This window comes from Fistularia commersonii, chromosome 19 (assembly GCF_037954325.1).
Source record: "Fistularia commersonii isolate RoL2024-O1a breed Wild chromosome 19, RoL_Fcom_v1.0, whole genome shotgun sequence".
Taxonomy (NCBI): Eukaryota; Metazoa; Chordata; class Actinopteri; order Syngnathiformes; family Fistulariidae; genus Fistularia; species Fistularia commersonii.
In genome coordinates this window covers 3644097-3664810 of record NC_141302.1, presented here as the reverse complement: position 1 = coordinate 3664810, position 20714 = coordinate 3644097, and the positions used below count along the sequence as shown (strand labels likewise).

Genomic DNA, 20714 nt, shown 5'->3' with positions numbered 1-20714 from the left:
GATAGATAGATAGATAGAGGGGGGGGTAGAAGATGGCAGCACACAAAGCCAGTCAGGGTCATTTGCATGCGCCGATCAAGCAATTTAAATATTGTTCATCAAACAAGTATCAGCAAAATCAGCAATCACTTCCATTTACTCGGGAGGCTCATTCAAGTTAAGGCAAATAGCAAAATTAAAATGCTTGTTTTTAATGTAGAGGTGCTTAAAAAAAACGGGTTATTCCACGCCGCGAGAGGAGAGAGAGAGAGATGGAGGGTTCGTCCGATGCCAGGCAAAGGGATGGAGATCTCCAGCTTTCTCTCGGCTCCCGCGGGTGAAAATAACCGTTGTATTAAAGAGCGGAAAAAACAAAACAAAAGACATAACGGATCAGTCGTTTAGCATTAGCGTCACCGTACGAGAGCGCTCATTCACACTCTGTGTCGTTTAGTCTCAGAGAGGAAGAGACGTTCGCAAGAGGTGGTCGGCATCGTTTTTTTTTTGTTTTTTTTTTTCAACCGTCAACAAAATCGCAGGATGTTCCCTCCGGCTGGAGTGAACCGTGGAAACTTGGTCAGAAACCGCTAAAATAACAGGCAGATTTAAGAATCGTAAAAATAAATGCCGACGTTTCTAGCTGAACGTCGTTTTTGGGATTCGCCGACGTTGCGATGTTGCAGAATAAAATCTCAGCATCGCCCTCTGAGACTAAAGAATCACAGCAGGCTGTCGCACAATCGGCAATCATGAATTCTCGTCATTGTGCGTCAATCAGTCAACTACTGAAGCGGCTTGTGCGTCGTAGATCACAGAGGAAGTGTGGAAGCGCATTAATGGAGACCATTAATCATGTAGTTAACAGTTTGCGGCTGCAGCCGAGGCATGAAGGGGCGAGGAAGCTGCTTGGCGAGGGAAATTCGAAGGAGGCGTCCTCCTGAGTCCGCGGGAGCTCGGCGTGCTGAGCGTCCCCGGATATGTTAGGACGCGTTCGCTACGGTAACCGGAATATGGAACGAGACGGATGCTGCGGGATGATAAACGGCTAGTACGCGTTTTTTGACTTGGTCTATCTAGCGGAGTCGCTTACACGCACTCAAACGCACTCCCCGTACGCCGTCGCCACTTACCTCTCGGTCCTGGTAAACCCGGTTGCCCCGGCAATCCAGGTATGCCAGGTTCTCCGGGCTCGCCCCGAAACCCGGGCGCTCCCCCGTAGCCGGCGCCGGGCTCCCCGCCGGCACCGGGACGACCTTTAGATCCCGGGTATCCGGGGAAACCCTTCTCCCCGATGGTGCCGAAACCACCGTCGCCCTGGGTGGGAAACGGCCCCGATGACTTCCCTCCTTCCTTCGAGGAACGATTATAAAAAACCAGGATTGATCGATTTTACTCACCGGAGGCCCGGGGGGGCCGGGGAAGCCGGGACGTCCGTCCCTGCCGGGTTTTCCGGTTTCCCCCGTCGGTCCTCTCGGGCCGGGGTTACCGAGCACCCCTTTGATTCCCAAGCCGATGTTGGGGTAATAAGACGCCCCCTTTTCGCCCTTGCGGCCAAAGAAGCCCCTCTCGCCAGCTCTGCCCTGGTAAGGGGAGAAAACTGAGCTGGACGAGTCCCGAAGATGGCGCCGCAGAGCACGGGGGCGGCGGCGGGGTGTACTCACGGGGGGACCCCGAACCGCACCGAAGCCGGGCACACCGGTGTCACCGGGTTCACCCTTCGGTCCGGGTGAGCCGGGGTTGCCGTTGAATCCCGGGGATCCGGGGGGCCCCGAAAACCCCGAGGTGCCGCCTCCGAGACAGGCGCAATCGCCAGGATCCCCTGGTGGACAAAGAGATGGAGGAGATACGAGAAGGGAAGTTGTGGAAGAGGAGACGTTTAGAACAGAGGGAGTTTCGGATGTCACAAGACTTCATTTCTTCTTCTTTTCCCAAACTAACTTCATGTTCTCTTTCACTCCATCCAGAAATGTCCTCTTTGGTCTTCATCTCGACCTCCTGCCTTGCCTTTCCAACTTCAGCATCCTTCTACCAATATATTCACTATCCCGCCTCCTCCCGCCTTCTGACCTTCTCTCCGAAACGTCTGACATATGCTATCCCTCTGATGGACTCATTCCTGATTCTATCCTATCCTTCTAAAGAGAAACTCAACATCTCCATCTCTGTGACCTCCAGCTCTGCTTCCTGTCTTTTCTTCAGTGCCATTGTTTGTAGTCCATTGAGCATCGCTGGTCTCACTACTGTCATGTACACCCGTCCTTTCATTCTGGCTGATAGTCTTCTGTCTCTTCGTAACCCTGACATTTTTTTCCATCCATTCCAACCAGCTTGAACTCATTTCTTCACCTCTTTTCCACACTCTCGATTACTCTGGACTGTTGACCCTGAGTACTTAACATTCTCCACCTTCTTTATCTCCATTCCCTGTAGCCTCACCACTACACTTTGGTCCCTCCCTTTCACATTCATATGTTCATTTCTACCCTTTCCAGAGCATACTTCCATCTCTCCAGATTTTCCTCCACCTGTTCCCTGCTCGCACTACAGATCACTATGTCATCTGCAAACATCATGGTCCATGAAGATTCCTGTCTAACCTCATCCGCCAGCCTGTCCATCACTACTACAAACAAGAGGGGGAGTCAGGGCTGATCCCTGAAGTACTTCCACCTCTACCTTGAACTCCTCTGTCACACCTACAGCACCTCTCATCCCTGTATCACAGCTGGCATACATGTCCTGCACCAGACAAGAAAAATGTAACTCTTTGCTGTGATACAAACAGGTGTTGTTGCTTATGTCAATATGGTTCGAATCAAGAGTGAAAGGGTGCGTGGATACCTCTGGTTCCTTTGTAGCCTGGGGTGCCCGTCTGTCCTCTGGGGCCTGGCGATCCAGTAATCCCGATGCCGCTGGAGGGCTCGCGGGAATCTTCAAAAACACAGAGAATGAATCAACAAATAGTATATCACTCTAAGTGGCGCAAGCAGCCCTTAAAAGCGAAACAATATAGAAATTCTGTGGATTTTTTTTTTTTTTTTTTTTAGATTTCACACTGATTCTTTTTAGAGCTGGACTGCACCGACCACCTCGAAGAGATCATGTTTTTAAAAAAAATGTCATCAACAAGCAAATTGTTTTGTTTCAAATCATTGATTCGTTTCATTGTGACTTTTGAGCTCCCTTGCTATCCACGCAGCTCGGTGCAAGCGCAGCTCGGTGTCACAGTGTGAAATCAGGGTTAGTTTGCTCTGCTTGTCATTAGATTTGACAGATTTGAGCTGCTGCTGCTGCTGCTGCAAGATGACAGATGCTTGTTATCTTATCGAAATATAAAACAGCTTTATATTCGGCATGAACCGTTTCATTGATTTTACATGAACGCATACGGAGTAAGCGAGACGATGGTGGTGAATTTAGAAAATATACAGCTACATTTTTTTCCCCTCGCTGCTGGCAAACAAAACTAAAAAAAAAATTAGATTTGTATTTTCTTCAACAGTTATTTATGGAGATTTTTTTTTTTTTTTTTTTTAATATGTCGATTTCACACATTGTTTTGAGTGTACCTCCGCTATTTCTTTAACAGAATTCCTTTGAGTTTTTGTCAAAAACAAAAAGAATTCTGCTAGCTCCATGCCTCCATGCAAAATCAGTGAATCAATGTTCACAGGCGACACCTTGTGGCCAAAGATGGGAAAAGCAGCTTGGAGTAGAGAGGCCCTCCTATCCAAGTGTCAGGCTTTCAGCTGCAGTCCTCTCAGCGATACTTACCACCACAGCTCGCACAGAGTGAAAAAAAGAGCATTCTGGCAGTTTGATGTTGCCCACTGAAAGTTGTGTTTGTCGATTTTAATCTGCTTTAGAAAGCTGAATATTGCCTCGTCGCAATACAGCCACCTTAATGATACCTGGGTCGGGAGGCTCGGGGTGGATGACGCAGGGTTCAACGGACAAGCCTTGGAGAACAGTAAAGTCAGTCAACCATGATGCTGAAAAGCCAGTTTTCTATGTTGAAACTGTACCTCAAACTGGTTTTCATGGCTGATTAAACGATAAAATCCATTTTTAATATCGAGACTATCTTTTATGCCACCGCTCTACAGGTTATGTTACAACGGATCCCACTCTTTTTGATGGAAAAACACTCCCAAAAAAAATCAAAAAAAAAAAAAACTCCTCACTCTTCATTTCTGACCTCAAAGGGGAAGTAAACCGAAAAATAAATAAAAAAAATTAAAAAAAAAAAAAGTATTCAAAACTCTTTCTTGTAATCTCCCAGGGATTATCAGAGATGTAGGATTATAAAATGTTTATTCGGTATTTTTGGCTTGGTAAGGGTTGGTAAACAACAACATCTGGATGTGTTTTTCCAAGAAAAGCAGTGGGAGTCTGATGAAGAGGTTTTAATAAACTAACTATTCATTAAAATTAGTTTAGTAGTTAACTTTTTTTTTTTTTTAATGGAAGACAAAGAAATAGCAAACTACAGAAATGACATGGTTACTAGAGGTTATGAATGGTACATGTATTATTAAGGAGTTTAATACATCGCTATCGTCCCTCTCGGATTTTTATATTCTCATCTCAGAAAAAACACGGACGGCCACCCATCGAGGTCCGAGTGATCAGACGGCTTCACTCGCTCGGGTCTTCGTCTACATACCCGTGGGTCCTTGAGGTCCTGGAGGCCCCGGAGCTCCTGGAGATCCAGGGGAACCTGGGCTTCCTTCCAAGCCGTAGCCCGGGATGCCCGGGTTACCTTTCTCTCCCTTTGGGCCCGAGGTTCCTGGAAAACCCGGGGCGCCGCGACCTGCGTAATGCGTTAGAAACGTAAATATATCAAAATAGTCACATTTACAGGACTGTCTCAGAAAATTAGAATATTGTGATAAAGTTCTTTATCTTCTGTAATGCACTTAACCCTCATATTACATTGCATTACATTACATTGCATTTGGCAGACGCTTTTATCCAAAGCGACTTACAATAGAGGACATAGGGACTGCAAACACACTTGCAAATACACGATGCACAGGAAATATACAGAACAGTAAGCTTGGGTTAGTAAGTTTTTTTTTCGTTTTTTTTTTTTTTTTTGACAAAGACATACACAAACGTGCACACACACACACACACTGCATCGCTCATATTATGTTAAGGGTCAATATGACCCATTTCACCAATTGACCCAATGGGTCAAATTGACCCCTTAACAGAATGAGGGTTAAAAAAACAAAACTTACTTTTTTGTGATATTCTAATATTTTGAGATAGAATTTTTGAGTTTTCTTAAGATGTAAGCCATAATCAGCAACATTGAAATAACAAAAGGCTTGCAATATTTCAGTGAATGAATCCAGAATGTATGACATTTTTGTTTTTGTAATTACATTACAGAAGATAAAGAACTTTATCACATTATTCTAATTTTAATTTATTATTTAACTTATTATTATTTATTTATTATTATTTCATTTATTCTAATTTTAATTCTAATAAGGTCTCGAGGAAGACCAAAGAGAAGATATATGGACGTAGTGAGAGAGGATATGAAGGTAGTTGGTGTGAGACGAGGAGGATACAGAGAATAGATGGAGAAAGTTGACTCGCTGTGGCGACCCCTGAAAAGCCGAAAGCCGAAGCAGAAGAAGAAGAAGAAGAAGAAGAAGAAGAAGAAGAAGAAGAAGATCACAATATTCTAATCTTCTGAGACAGTCCTGTATGTTGTGTGTTATGGAGAATGGTGACACAAGCTCATCTCTGTGACTTACCTGTACCAGAACCACCGATTCCCGGTTGGCCTTGTGGGCCCGGAAACCCTGGAGATCCCTGGTCGCCGGTGGAGCCCGGCAGCCCGTTCAGACCCGGGTCACCCTGCGGCCCTGCGGCAAATCCCAAGACCAGGCGGTCAACACCGGAGCGACGGACGTTTCGACCTCTGCAGCGGATGAACCGCTACCAGCGTGACGTTGTTCTACCTTGCACGGTTACCGCTTGGTTGGACACGTAAGCTGGAGGTCCCGGGAGTCCCGGTTCTCCTTGGTCTCCCTGGAATCACACACACATAGACAAAAAATGTCTTCAAATCTATATAGCTTGATTTTGCTAAATTCCCAGCAATGCTAACGGATAGACGGTGAGATCAGATAAACCTTTATGAATATAAATATAAATAGAGACAATTAGAAGATTGCAAAAGACATCCACAAATAAACAGACGGCGGAGAAAACAACAACAACAACATTGAGAATAAGAATGGAAAATAGAATGGAGGGAAAAAAACAACCAAAAAAAAACAGGAAGGGTGAAAATAGACAACAAGCAACAAGAATAAGAATAAGAATAAGAATAACTTTAATTATCCTGAAGGAAATTGTTGTACCTGAGTTACAAGAAAAACATAACAATAATAAATAATAATAGTAGAAAATTGTATTAACAGTTAAAAAAAAAAAAAAAAAAAAAAAAAGGGGGTGGGGGAGAATAAGAAATACCAATAAAAATACAAATAAACTATAAAGTGTCTTAAGTAACAAGTGAAGATTATAAAGTGTCTTAAGGTCTTAAGTGAAAGATAAGGAGTGCACAAGAATATGGAAAAATATTGCTCATGAAGCTGTTATGAAATGTAATATTGCACAGTTAACAAAGATAGGAGCATAAACAGTGACGATAGCAATGACAAAAATAAACAAAAATAATCATGATGCGAAACGGGCCGAGACCAACAAGGATAGAAAAAGGACAAAAGAGCCTCCGTACCTTCGGTCCTATGTATCCTGGTTGGCCGGAAATACCCGGAGTACCCGCCATCCCCTAAATCAGAGCAGACGGTTGAAATAGCTTGACAGCAAACAAAATATAAAATTATACAATCTATGAATGACATTGGCATAAAGCACCTGTAGTCCTGGTACTCCAGGTCCTCCATTTAAACCTGGAGGGCCCTGTTTTAGGATGGCAACAAGTCAGTACAGAGAAAACGGACAACGCTAGGAGGTGCAGGCGGTGCGGTACGGATCAGCACTGCAGGACCCGGAAATGGTGAAAAACACAATTTGGACGATTCTATCGTTGCGTTGAGAATGCGTCTCCTCTTACTCTGGCCCCCGGGTACCCAGGGATGCCCTTCTCTCCGTATTCGCCGTATCCAAAACCTCCCTGGAAAAGCGAGAGAGCGAGAGTTGAATGCGACGACGTCCCAGCGTATATTTTAGTCCAACACTTGTCCACCGGCAAAAAAACAGCCTCATTTGCGAACGCGCCGACAGAAAGTACTTACACGACCGCCGGGGTTTCCGGGGAAGCCTCGGATCCCCTTCGGTCCCGGTTCGCCCTTTCGGGGATAGACAAGAGAGCAGGGGATTAGAAAAGAGAGCCGAATCTCCAAAGACGGTGTGAAGGCAACAATTTTTTTTCCAATTGTGAGCGGCATCTTGCGAACTTAAGGCTTTCCGGGGGATTCTCCCGCGATGCCTTTCAGTGTTAACTTACCTTTTGGGGGGAAGAACCAATCAGAACAGAACGAGGTGGCGTGAAAATCTGGAGGGATTGTTCGATTTAAAAAGCCGTGACCGCGGCGAGCCGGAAGCAAGGCATCCGCCGATTCCAGGGGGGGGGGTTGAACACGAGGTACAAGCGAGAGCAACTCGAGACGTGAGGCGTGTCGTCGGATACTGTCTAGACGAGCGGCGAACGGCGGATTCTCCCGACTTCTGATCGGAATCCGTTCTCTTACGACGATCCGAAGGCCGTCGCGTGTGCAAAAAAACAAGTAGCCTGACAGGTAAAACTATCATTTCTGAGAGGAAAAATGGGGATCTTTAGGAGGTGGGCCTTAAAAAGAATTATCAGGGATAACTGATGGTAACTAGTCCACTGGTCACGTGATGATCCGGCTACGAGAGATTTTCTTTTTTTTTTTTTTTTTTTTTTTTCCAACAAACCTGCATTCCTTTGTCTCCTTTGGGAATACCCACAAACTCCACAACTCCATTGATCATTGGCTGGCCGGGTTCACCGGGCAAGCCCACGTCGCCCTGGGTACCGTAACCAAGGAGGAAAGAACTGTTTATACCGAGGCGTCGGGAGAATACAGGACGATGGAGAGGGGTTGGGGAAGGAGGGGCTTCCGGGAGGAAGCGGGAAAGAGTTTCGGGAAAGACGTTCCTTTTTTTTTTTTTTTTTTTTTGTTATTATTATTCTGCAGGAACAGGAGGAGCATTCGGAGGTTGACAACGAGAGGGTGGTCTTTAAAAAGACAATGGCTGCATCTCTGGAGTCAAAAATAATGCGGTCCATTTTTGCATCGGTCACAAAGCATGAGATGTGAAATTATAAAAAAATATTATTTTTTTAAATTAATTATTAAAAATTATTAAATAGTCAAAATTATTTTTTAAAAGCAGTTGCTTAATGGGACCCATTGATCGGTCCATTTGCAAATATAGGCATTTATATCCACTGCTAATTTTAATATACTGCTCAAAAAAATAAAGGGAACACTTGAACAACACAATGTAACTCCAAGTCAATCACACTTGTGTGAAATCAAAGTGTCCACTCAGGAAGCAACACAGATTCATTTTGACTTGTTTTAAGGACATTACATCAAAGTTGGATCAGCCTGGAGTTTGTTTTTACACTTTAATTTTGAGTGTGATTCCTAATCCAGACCTCCATGGGTTAATGCATTTGATTTCCATTGATCATTTTTGTGTGATTTTGTTGTCAGCACATTCAACTGTGTAAAGAGCAAAGTATTTCATAAGAATATTTCATTCATTTAGATCTTGGATGTGTTTTTTAAGTGTTCCCTTTATGTTTTTTGAGCAGTGTATATCGGTGCGCTATTTGTCAGCAAAAGCCTTTTTAATCCCAAAAAATAAATCACGCACTGACTGAATTTAAATTGTTTCACTACTTTTCAGATGTACTTGCACATGGAATATAATTCGTTATCACACGCGATGTTACGGTTTTTGACCGAATCCACGGACGAGTTTATTTCTGCAAACCAGAGCGGCTCGGCCGTTCCGGAGGGGCTTCCGTGGGCCGGATATTATTTTTTGCAATTGAGACCATCCTCTCGTCCGCCGCCCCCCCCGAAGCCTCCCGGCCCCCCCGCCCTGCAGAACGTCCTCCCCCCCGCCGCCGCGGCCGCACAGTTTGCTGCAATCACTGCTCCTCTTCCTGATTTCATCTTTCAAACTGCCTCTCGTTGTGGCTTCAGGACGCTTTTGGACCCGTTTTTTTTTGTTATTTTACTTCGTTATTATTATTTTTTTTTAATCAAACCCCACCGCATCCACGTGTGTGTCCACGCCTGTGTGTGCGTGTGTGTGTGTGTGTGTGTGTGTGTGTGTGGTGGAAGCGCTACAACCTCGGCTCCTTTTCCTTCCCCTGCTGTTACCTTATCTCCTTTGTAGATAGTGAGAGTTTGTTCGCTTCTTAGCGACCCGTCGCCGGGAGTACCACTGGGTCCGGGAAGACCCACGTCGCCCTGGAGTCCGAAATACATACAACACACCGTTAGCCAATCAGGAGGAGGGAGCGAGAAACAGGGACGAGGTCAGAGGTCAGAGGTCACGATGGGGAAGTGCATGAGAAGAGAGAGGGTGAGAGATGGAGATGGTAGAATTCAGGGTCAGCAAACGATGAACGTGGTAAGAAAGAAGAAATATTAGGAAATATTAAAATTAAATCCGATTGCAGCATGCTTTTGGGATTTTATGAGCAAAAGTAATTCTCATATCTTGGTTTTTAATTTACGGTTCACAAAGAGCATAAATTTCCTGGGGCGTCAATTTGAACCATCGATTACGCGCGAACATGCTAACACCTCACATGAAGCTCCTTGCAATAGCCAGTAGCTTCTAAGTAATATTTCTAGGTGTCTTTTTTATTTATCAATAAAATATTAACTAATTATTGATATTAATTAATTATTAAGTATATTGATAATGCTAAACAGCGTAAGTAGGACCTTAATACTGACTAGCAAACACTTACTACAAGAACCTGATTCATATAATAGATAGATAGATAGATAGATAGATAGATAGATAGATAGATAGATAGATAGATAGATAGATAGATAGATAGATAGATAGATAGATAGATAGATAGATTTGTAAATCAATAATTAAGAAATCCGTATCCCCTCCTAACCCTTCCGACAGGTTTTCCGACAGGCCAAACAGTGTGTCCAGCTGTTTCCACATCCTGCGTGAATCTGAGCGGTAGATCAGTGTGTGAGGATTTGGGCCGAGCATGCAGTGTGTGAGGGGGATGACTGTTAGTAACCCATGTGTGAGCGCTCCGATGGAACAGGTGGATGGGGGGGTGAGGAGTCAAAAGAGCGGGCTAGCGACTACAAATCCCAGAGTTCACCACCAAAATGCCCAAAAATGTGATTAAGGAGGGAGGAGGGGGGGAATAGATCACCACAGGAAGTGAGAGCGATTGATTCCAGCACCCAGTCACAGTCCACAGGTTCCCCTCCAAAGTGACAGCTCGCTTGAACGTGGTTGATTTATTTTTATTTTTAATCTAATTTTTTTTTTTCTTTTTTTTTTTTTTTCGCCACGAGAAGAGCAAATACAAATGAACAGAGATATAACAATTTTCAGGTAAAAAGGCGTAACCGCGTTCAATCTGTGAGCTGTCACTAAGCAGAGAAGAGGGGGAGGGAGAAAAAAAAAAGGATGTAACGCCACAGATGAACTCGCAGACCATGTTTTAATTTTTTTTTTGGGAAAAAAATAAAATAAAAAAAATTTGTATGCACTTGTATGGTTCCGCAAAACTGCGGATTGAGAATTTTGTCCGATCGTCATCAAATAAAAAAAAAAAAAAAAAAAAAAAAACTGTCGCCGCACAAGTTTGCGAGTTCTCCCGGTGGCGGAACACGTTGGACAATTCAAAGAACAAACCAGACTGAATCAAGTAGAGGTTCATGTGATCTTTATATATTTACAGGACACGGATGCAACACACAGTTTGGCAGTTGTGTCAATCTTGGATCGGAGGATGGAGCGGGGGATGGACGGGGTTAAGGGCGGAGGGGAAGGGGTTTCGGGTGGGAGGGAGTGGGAGGGAGGAGGGAGGGTTATTGTGCTGGACGGAGGAGATGCGGGTTTTCAAACCACCGACGGGATTTCGACATGCACAGCATTGTTTCTAACCAACCCTGTTTCCCGACCGCGTTCGAGCGAACACGCAAGTGAGCACATATCGTCCCACACACACACACACACACACACACACACACACACGCGCGGACACACACACTCTTACAAACCCAGGACCCAGCTAGAGCACTCTAAGCCTGTTTTTATTTTTGAGTCGGAATAAGAGAAAGGGTATAATCCACAACATCTTACCAATCGTGCACGGAGAGCCACAATGAGTATCGCTGTCAGTGCACGGTGTTATTAAATTAAATTACCCACTCTTGGTTTTTACTGCATTTTCTTTTAACTGCAGTACAATTTGAATCTGATCTGAAGTATCTAAACCAGGGGTGTCAAACTCAAGGCCTGCGGGCCGGATCGGGCCAACAAACGGGTTTGAAATTTATTTACAGCTAAAAGATCCCACGTTTTAGGGATAAAGTGAACAATAGTTATATAAACAGTAGTTAATGTGTCATGATTTTACCCGTCTGACCCATTTGAGAGTAGATTTTCCCCCATGCGGCCCCTGAACTGACATGACTTTGACATCCCTGATCCAAATAAAGCCACAGATGCGATTAAATCGTGTGTCGTTCTTCGCTTTAAATGAACACAAACGAGACGATTTTGAATCTGACGCTGACGAAAATGAAATATTCATCCGTGTTGTGGGTTTTACACTTGCTCCGGCAACCGGAGGTCGTACGGTGCGATTAGTGCTGCTTTATGTCGCAGGGCCGAAAAAAAAAAAAGTGCTTTAGTGGGTGTGAGTGGCACACAACTCACACAACAACCGTTTAGCGTCTACACTCTTTTTGTGTCATTTTAACCCCTTATCGTTAAAATCCTCGGGGTGCAGAGAAGAACGTAAGGATATTCGGATATTTGGATCCGTCGCCTGGACGTCCATGTGCGAGGATGACATGCATGAATTAATCTCTACTGTTTTAAACGGGCTTTTCACGTAACGGTGCGTACCTTGTCTCCTTTCTCTCCTTGATATCCGTCACTACGGCTCCCCTAAAAATAACGGTGGTTAACAGATCGCATTCGGAGGGCGTAGAGCAAAAACATTAATTTATGCAGAGATGTTCAGACGTGGAACAAATATAAAAACTTTTTTTTTTTAAATTTTCTCACTTTATGTATATCAAATTTTACTTACCATCGGGCCCGGTGGACCAGGGAGACCAGGTGGGCCCTGAAGACAGACGGAAGAAATGGACTCAAAATCAGTAACCATATCTAATTTATTGTTAAAAAAACAACAAAGAAAGATAAATGGATGACTCCCTTTTACACAAAATATATTTACATGAATGTTTTTAATGTAAAAGAATATTCTAATAGCCACACTGATGTAAATTGGATATATAATAAATAATAAGTATGATAAAAACATGTATGTAAATTGGAAATGTTATAACTATGGAAGGACTTAATTCATAACAAATTTGATTATATATTGGGAGAATTAACACACTGCCTTAATCAGTTATCATTTTGGAAAGATCTACCTCTTATCGGTGCATCCGTGGCATGTTTGAACACACATGCACAAAGCTAAAGCTAAAAAGATTTTCCTTTAGTATCCCACCGCAAGACATATTTACAAATAAAAAATGCATGCTAATCTCCGCGTATAGCAGCAAAGTCCGTAAAGGAATCACAGAAACTGCAGCTGTGAAAACAAAAATTAACATGAACTTTCTAATAAAAATAAATGAAATAAAGCATGCCAAATTTTTTAACGTACAGGGTAGCCTTCCGGCCCTGGAGGTCCGGGATATCCGACAGGACCGTCGGGACCTCTGATACCCTGCAGGAAAACATACAAAAAAAGACTGAATTATCCCCATCTTTCACGGTTCTGTGTGAGCAAGCTTATTAATATTTTAGATTGAAAATTATTTGAACAGTTTTACATAAAGCTATAACAGTCTCCTCTTCTAATGCTCAAAACTATTGCCACTCAGCCAACAGACAAAGTAAAACTCTTACGGGTTCACCGTCTCGTCCTGGAAAACCGGGCAGACCCTGCAAAACAGACAATGTAAAAAAAAAAAAAAAGGTTTTGAAACATTTTTATTAAATATCCTCAGCCACATTTATATTAATCCTCTTTTGGTATACTTTCTATTGGATTAATACCAGTTCATATTTTACTTTGTCACCCCCTGGTGGCCAAATGTTATACTGATGGATAGGTTGAGAACTACATTGCTACCATTGGAGTTTGGAACCATTTAAAATTACCATCAAATACATGAATACAAAAATCATAATTGATTTGAATTGCAATTAATTAAAAAATAAAATCCAGCAAAACAGCAGGGGATGAAAACAACCCGAGTCAAAAACAAAACAAAAACGGTGGTACTAGATATCCAGATAGGTGACTTATCGTCTTACCGTGACGTCGCCGTCCGAGATGTATCGAGGCTCTCCTTTCTGACCCTTCGGCCCAAAAGGACCCTGATGGAGGAACCAGCGCAGCCGTTACTCGTCCGTCTTCGAAGTAATCGCGAAAAATACCAAAAATCTAGAGAACTGGGAAAAGAAAATGTGAGTCTTACAGGTAGTCCTTGGGGTCCAGGTCCTCCTGTCCCGTATCCAGGTACACCAGGTTCCCCTCTGGTCCCATTACAACCATCCAGTCCCGGTGGCCCCCTGGCGCCTTCCAGGCCCGGGTGGCCCTACGGGGAAACAGGAGAAAAAAAAACCCAGATGGACAACGTCATAGAATTTTGCGGTGATTTATTTTTAAATCTGTGGACAGACTACACTTAAAAAAAATCAAGGGAAAGCAATCGATTGCAGTTGTTTGCAGCAAAACAATAAACCTAATCGATTGCCTTTTACGGCAGCCGTCGTCAATCAGTGGATGAATATTTTGTTTGAATGAGCGGGATTTCTGTAAAAGTAGAAGTGTCACGACTGAAAATACAGACAGAAAGCTCACAGCCCCTTTTATTTCTAATGTGTCTAGGTATATACTCACAGGTACGCCGTCGGTTCCTGGGAATCCTGGCACTCCCATTGGCCCCTGTATACACAGAAAATTAGTCAAGTCACCCTTTCTTGACACGGGGTGAAAACAGGTTAGAAGAAAATTTCTGCAAACTGTTCTGATAAATGCTGGTTAAAGCCAAGTGTAAGTTTTATCCAGATAATGCATCTTGCAGGTGAAAATACTGCAAACACAGGGGAGAATTAAAGAGAATTTTTTTTCAATTAAAAAAAAAAAATTAAAAAGTCAAAAATCGGGATGTCAAAAAAAAATAAAAAAAAATTTGCAAATATTTTGATTATTTTTAATGTGGATTCTGGATATCAAGCAGCCTTTTCTCGACCCTTCAATTCCGTGATAATGATGATACGATGTGTACTATGACCTACTAAACACACCTTGTCTCCTTTCGGGCCGGACGGGCCTTTCAGTCCAATGTGGCCCTTCTCTCCTTTGGGCCCCGAAGGCCCGTAGCCTCCACGGGGCCCCTCGGGGCCGCCTTGGCCGACTTCACCAAGAGGACCCGGACGACCCTGGAGAAAGGAGAAAAAATATTAGATTAGATTCAACTTTATTGTCATTGCACGTGTAAGGATAGAGAGTAAAGAAACGCAGCTAGCATCTGATCAGAAGTGCAAAAAATAGAAATGCTTATGTACAGAATGTGCAGTATTTTATTTACAGATAAATGCAGTATTAAAGAATAAATGCAATTTCCCTTTTTTTAATTTTTTTTTTAATTTTTATTATACACATGGTCTCATTACAGTCCCAGAAACCAAAACCCTGTGAGAGTTTAGTGATGACGATTTTTCAAAATGATAAATATGTAGATGGGTTGAAAAGAGCATTAAATTATTTGTAAGGCCTTTATGGCATCAAATTTCACTTGATTTAGGTATTAAACTGCATTACCACAATCTACCACACTGTGGCAGTAAAATCACAGAAGCAAAGTTACCAGGTCGAGTTGTACTGCAGATTCTACAATCAATACATAGGCAGAAAACACACATGCACACATGTACACACACACACACAGACACACACACAGACACACACACACACACCGGGAAATAATTAAGAGAGTGGAGAAGGATTGAGGGGTGCAAGGGCAGAGGTCAAATGAATTATCCTTTCATTCTTGAGCTGCAAATTTAATTTAATGCCATGGTACTTGCAGACAATGTAAATCAGACTACACACACACACACACACACACACACACACACACATGCACACAAAGACACAGGCTACACTGCATGCATCATTGCACGTGCACAGGAGAAAAACACCTTAAAATATTTAGCTATTTAATTCATTTTTAAAAGCATATAAAAGCTATAGCGCTCTGACAATAAATCGCAATGTTACCGCTTTTTTTGCAATAACACTTTTTTTGCACTGTCACAGAAAAAACATCATGCCGCTATTGTATCATATACTATTATGGTATTACTAACTGACCTCTTGGGCTAAACTGTACAAAACTGTACTGCTGCTACTCTATTATTTAAATCTCTAAATTCAAATAACATATTTATGCGCTTCAGTTTTCATACCGTCAAATATCTGTCATCATGTCACCAGCAGTTTGTATCTGCATGCACCTTGTATCCTATACCCCATGGCTTAATCTTTACTGATGAATGTAATAGTGCGCTTTATTGTTTCATTTCAACTCCATTATTATCATTTCATCTTGTTCATTTCATGTCACTGTGGGATTGTGAGAAACATCTTCTCGCTTCCTCTCTGTGTCCAGTACATGCAGAGAAAATGACAATAAAGCTGACTTTGATAGCGCATCCTTGTGGCTAATGCTAGCCTCGCTCTTCTAGTCACTCCTGGCTTTCCGGATTCCAGTCGTTTAAACCGGTGATTCTTAACCATAGAACCAAACTCGGGCCCCGAGCGCCACCGAGTGGGCTGCAAAAAAAATCTGTTTCGTACGTGTAGGCCGCGAGGGCTGTGGGACGCAATAACAACTCCCGACCATGTAGTGGCGCTAGTGCATCAGTCAGTTGTTACTTTAACCGGCTCCATAAATGAGAAGATACTCAGCTAGCTGTTAACAAACAAGATGGAGAAATATTTAAAACGAAAAAATGAAGACGACCCCCCACCAAAAAGTATATTTTCGCGCAAGTACTATCCCGACTTCATTAAGAACGGCTTCGTAAACGGAGGTAGCGAGGCAGTGCCGAGAGCCCAGTGTGTGGAGTGTGTGTTAACACTGTCTAACGAAGCACTTACGCCGTCAAAACTACAGCATCACCTAGAGACCAAGCGTCCGACGCTTGTGGGAAAGCCGGTGGAATTTTTCAAGAGAAAAGAAGATGGGCTGCGGATGCAGAAAAGATCGATCTGGCAACTTTAAAAGTGCACTGAAAGCTAGCTACCTCGTAGCCAGACGTGTGGCACAAAGTAAGAAACCGTTCACCGTAGCGGAGGAGTCGGTTCTGCCTGCTGCTGTTGATATGTGACGTGAGATGATCGGAGAGGTCGTTGCAAAGAAGCTGCTGACCATTGAATTGAATACAAATCAAACCAAGAGTGAGATAATTATAAACCTATACAGTGTATATATATACTGCTCAAAAAAATAAAGGGAACACTTGAACAACACAATGTAACTCCAAGTCAATCACACTTGTGTGAAATCATAGTGTCCACTCAGGAAGCGACACAGATTCATTTTGACTTGTTTTAAGGACATTACATCAAAGTTGGATCAGTCTGGAGTTTGTTTTTACACTTTAATTTGGAGTGTGATTCCTAATCCAGACCTCCATGGGTTGATACAATTGATTTCCATTGATCATTTTTGTGTGATTTTGTTGTCAGCACATTCAACTGTGCAAAGAGCAAAGTATTTCATAAGAATATTTCATTCATTTAGATCTAGGATGTGTTTTTTAAGTGTTCCCTTTATTTTTTTGAGCAGTATATATATGAAATAATACAAATTAAATAATATATAAATAATATAATTAATAATAATAAATGATATATATTAAAATTATATTTAATGAGCCCTGGGCCACTCTGTACTGAAAAAAAATGGGCTTCAGGGTCGGAAAAGTTAAGAACCCCTGGTTTAAACTACCCGTGCAAACCCTTTTTTGGTACGCTCACAATCGGAATTTTCCCTCAATTATCTTTTTAATACAAACTGTTTTGAACTGTATTGAGTTGCAATAATAATCTAGCTAAAATAAGACACAAACAACCAGATATGCTCGGTTGGCATTTACAGCTAACCTTCTCCATTGACCTTTGGTTTGCCGATGATCCCGGCCGGCCTTGACCGGTGCGTCTGGTTTCGGCTTCTGCTCGGCCTCCCGCCTCGGGGCAGGCAGGTAAGTGTGATGACAGGGCTTTGCCACGTAAAGGCCGCCTGCTGGAGCCGTCTGGCTCGCAGCTCGGGCTCACACCTGGTTTCGCCCAGGGAAAATATGTGGGGGTCCCACGGGGAGCCACTTTCTCCGACTCCTCGGGTCCCATCGATTACATCCCATCAACCACATCCCTTGTTTTGTATCAGACATGTCTTGTTTTTCGAGTTGCGGATTTTCCTCCCAACTCCTTCGGCCGAACGGCCAAAGGTCGAGTTTTTCAGATCTCCTCCACGGGGTGAAGGGGGTCATCTCCTCAAAAGGCACCGGCGTCTGTCTAGCATCTCATTTCAAATCACAGAGGCCTCTTTCAAACACCTGCCAGGAGTCGGGCTTGCCGTTGTGCGAGAGGTGAGAGGTGAGAGGTGAAAGGTCGCGAAAAAGTGGAAGGATGGTTTCCATCTCGGCGGCGCGGCTTTTCAAATACAAGAGGTTGACGCCGTCCTCAAAGAATAAAAACTTGAACGTCGCCGGTTAAACAAAAAAAAGAGAGAAAACCACTAGAATGAATTTGAGAGTGCTAAAATCTAATCTTCGGAGAATCTCTTTGATCGGATCCGAGCGGGTGTCTTTGTGTCTCTCGAGGAGGAAGTGAGTTGAGTTTTTGAAGGTTTAACCCATCTCTATTTATTCCCAAACATGGGATGGAATTAGAAAATGCAGTCAGCAGAAGAGATCACAGAGGGCGAGGATAAAAGAAGCGCAGAAGGGAGATAAAAGGGAGACGACTAAAGGGAACAAGAAAGTGGAAAAGCACACAAAACCTATAAAGATCAAATCGGAGTGCAACAAAATGTAACCAAGACTCTGACTCATCAGTAGACGCTTAGACAACAACTTTGTTATCATCTCTTTTCAGTTATTACACGCCGAAAAGAGACAAAACACTGCGTCAATAGCGTATCCTTGCAGTTTACATTTACGCTAAATGAGTCGATCGCTCTCAATTGAACATTTATCATAAATTATAAAGCGCAATGTTTATAATTCCAAATATCTTCCGTCACTCCGGTGTTCTCTTTCAAAGACACAAATTCAAATTCAAAACCTGTATTTGTATTTAAATGTACACAAAATAGCACATTGAATGATAAGTTGGTAACATAATGCTAAAACAGGTAATCGTACCTTGAAGATTGCTTACAGATGCTATTTGCTAACCATATGAACATCCTGCTAGTTAGTGCAAAAGCATGATTAACACGGATATATATGTAGCTTATAAATAATAAGTGCTAGTTGTTTTCTGTAAGTTCGCATCGAAGGCCAACACATCGCCATTCGTACATTAAGCTAATTAACCCTCGTGCGATCTTAACATTGTGTTTACTCCCCTTGTCCTACGGGTCAAAAATGACCCATAAGACAAACTTTGTACCCTAGTGGTGTACAGCCCACATGAAAACATAAACAAAAAAGAAGAATCAGTTTTTCTAATTATGGGGTCTCTTTAGGACAAATCATAAAATTTCAAGTCGGAAAAAAATAGATTAAGGTGTATTTTCTACAGCTAAACATGGTAGTGGGTCACTTTTGACCCGCGAGACAACACAAGGGTTAAGCTGGTTTAATGTTTTGTATTCTAAGCTTGCACTCTGAGGAGGCTAAAAGATGCAAGGAAGGTGTTGACCTCGTATGTTGCTCAGGGGTGACAACTAAGTTGAGAAGATTTGTAGCACATTTCCCAACAAAAAGTTGCTTTAGTCTGTACTTTAAAACACCTATCTGTATTTCATCTATATATAACACAGATATATACATAGCTAAGAAATGCATACATGATAAGTGCTAGTAGTTGTCAGCAAGTTCTCATCAAATGCCAACACATCAACATTTGTACATCAAGCTAAAAAGGTGGTTTAAAGTTGCGTACTCTAAGGTAACACTCAAAAGAGGCTAAAAGATGCAAAGAAGGTTTTGGCCGATTATGAGCAGATATGTAGCACTTCCCCCCCCGCCCAAATAGTTGCTTTAGTCTGTACATTAAAACATCTATCTATATTTCATGTTTACTTGAAAATAGCACATTTAATAATAAGTTGGTAATACAATGCTAAAGGTAACCGTACCTTAAAGATGGCTTACAGATAATATGTGAGACCATTTGGTAAACTAAGGATGCTAGTAGCTAGATAACATATACAAAACCCCATTATTAGCACATTAAGCTAAAAAGGTGGTTTAAAGTTGCGTATTCTGTAATAATTTATTTGTATATATGTTCATAATTGTGCAACATTTCATTTCATAACAGCTCCATGTACAATTTTTTTTTCATACTCTTGTGCACTCCTTATCTTTCACTTTCACTTATCTTTCACTTTTTTACTGTTTATACAATTTTCTTCTATTATTTATTATTGTTATGTGTTTCTTGTAACTCTGGCACAACAATTTCGGGATAAATAATGTATTCTTATTATTCTACTATTCTATTATTCTTATTCTAAGGTAACACTCAAAAGAGGCAAAAAGATACAAAAAAACATGTTGACTTAGTTCATAGCTGAGGGTTGATAACAAAAGCAAGCAGATATGTAACAGTTGTCCAAAAAAAAAAAAAAAAAAAATCAGTGAACACATCCCTCATCTGATTTGCAATAACCATAAAAATATGTGTTCTTCTGTACATGCTGGCGCTTTTCATCTGTCATCGGTATCTCCCTTCCAGCATCTCGCTGTGTCCCAACACCATCTCGCCAGTTGGCATCCCCGTCTGTTTTCATGCCGGAGCGTCGGGTCTCCACCCAGCTCTTCCAGACCTTCCATCCTCATCACCTTCCAGCAGACTGGTCAGTTTATAGGCCCAAATCCCCTCTTGGACAAAAGACACAATGGCTCCTATTCTGGGCCGCTAAGCTCTCTGGACTTACAGCTCCCATCAAGCCTACCTCACTTCCTGATAGAGGAGAGTGCTTGGACAGACAGATTCTAGCCACCGTGTGTGTGTGTGTGTTGTCGTGGACGTCGTGCGCACACAAACACGGACGCGCACACGCCCTCGGGCTCTCTGAGGGGGGTTTAGCGGGATGTATTGTCCGGCGGGCCCGGTGTGCTCGGGAGAAGATTTAACTGTCACACCGAATGCTCACTGCGGGATGGTGATGCGAGGGGTTGGACGGGCGGGCGGGGAGGGTTTGGCAAAG

General features: G+C 42.6%; 1 protein-coding gene across 5 annotated transcripts in view; it reads right to left on the bottom strand.

Moving 5' to 3' along the window:
* The window catches only part of col4a6 (collagen, type IV, alpha 6), a 118290-nt gene that overhangs the window by 17475 nt on the left and 80101 nt on the right, over positions 1-20714 (bottom strand). For 3 of the 5 annotated variants that reach the window (XM_086165362.1, XM_086165365.1, XM_086165363.1), the window contains exons 5-25: positions 14569-14703; positions 14162-14206; positions 13737-13856; positions 13573-13635; positions 13162-13197; positions 12917-12979; positions 12326-12361; positions 12139-12180; positions 7930-8022; positions 7266-7319; positions 7085-7144; positions 6886-6930; positions 6746-6799; positions 5961-6030; positions 5754-5864; positions 4646-4792; positions 3891-3938; positions 2821-2910; positions 1641-1798; positions 1377-1559; positions 1110-1293 (exon numbers count right to left, since the gene is read on the bottom strand). In XM_086165362.1, coding sequence (XP_086021488.1) covers positions 1110-1293; positions 1377-1559; positions 1641-1798; positions 2821-2910; positions 3891-3938; positions 4646-4792; positions 5754-5864; positions 5961-6030; positions 6746-6799; positions 6886-6930; positions 7085-7144; positions 7266-7319; positions 7930-8022; positions 12139-12180; positions 12326-12361; positions 12917-12979; positions 13162-13197; positions 13573-13635; positions 13737-13856; positions 14162-14206; positions 14569-14703 — 1837 coding nt within the window. Of the gene's footprint in view, positions 1-1109; positions 1294-1376; positions 1560-1640; positions 1799-2820; positions 2911-3890; positions 3939-4645; positions 4793-5753; positions 5865-5960; positions 6031-6745; positions 6800-6885; positions 6931-7084; positions 7145-7265; positions 7320-7929; positions 8023-9395; positions 9486-12138; positions 12181-12325; positions 12362-12916; positions 12980-13161; positions 13198-13572; positions 13636-13736; positions 13857-14161; positions 14207-14568; positions 14704-20714 lie in introns of all 5 variants that reach the window. The other 2 variants (XM_086165364.1, XM_086165366.1) reach the window with 2 other exon arrangements.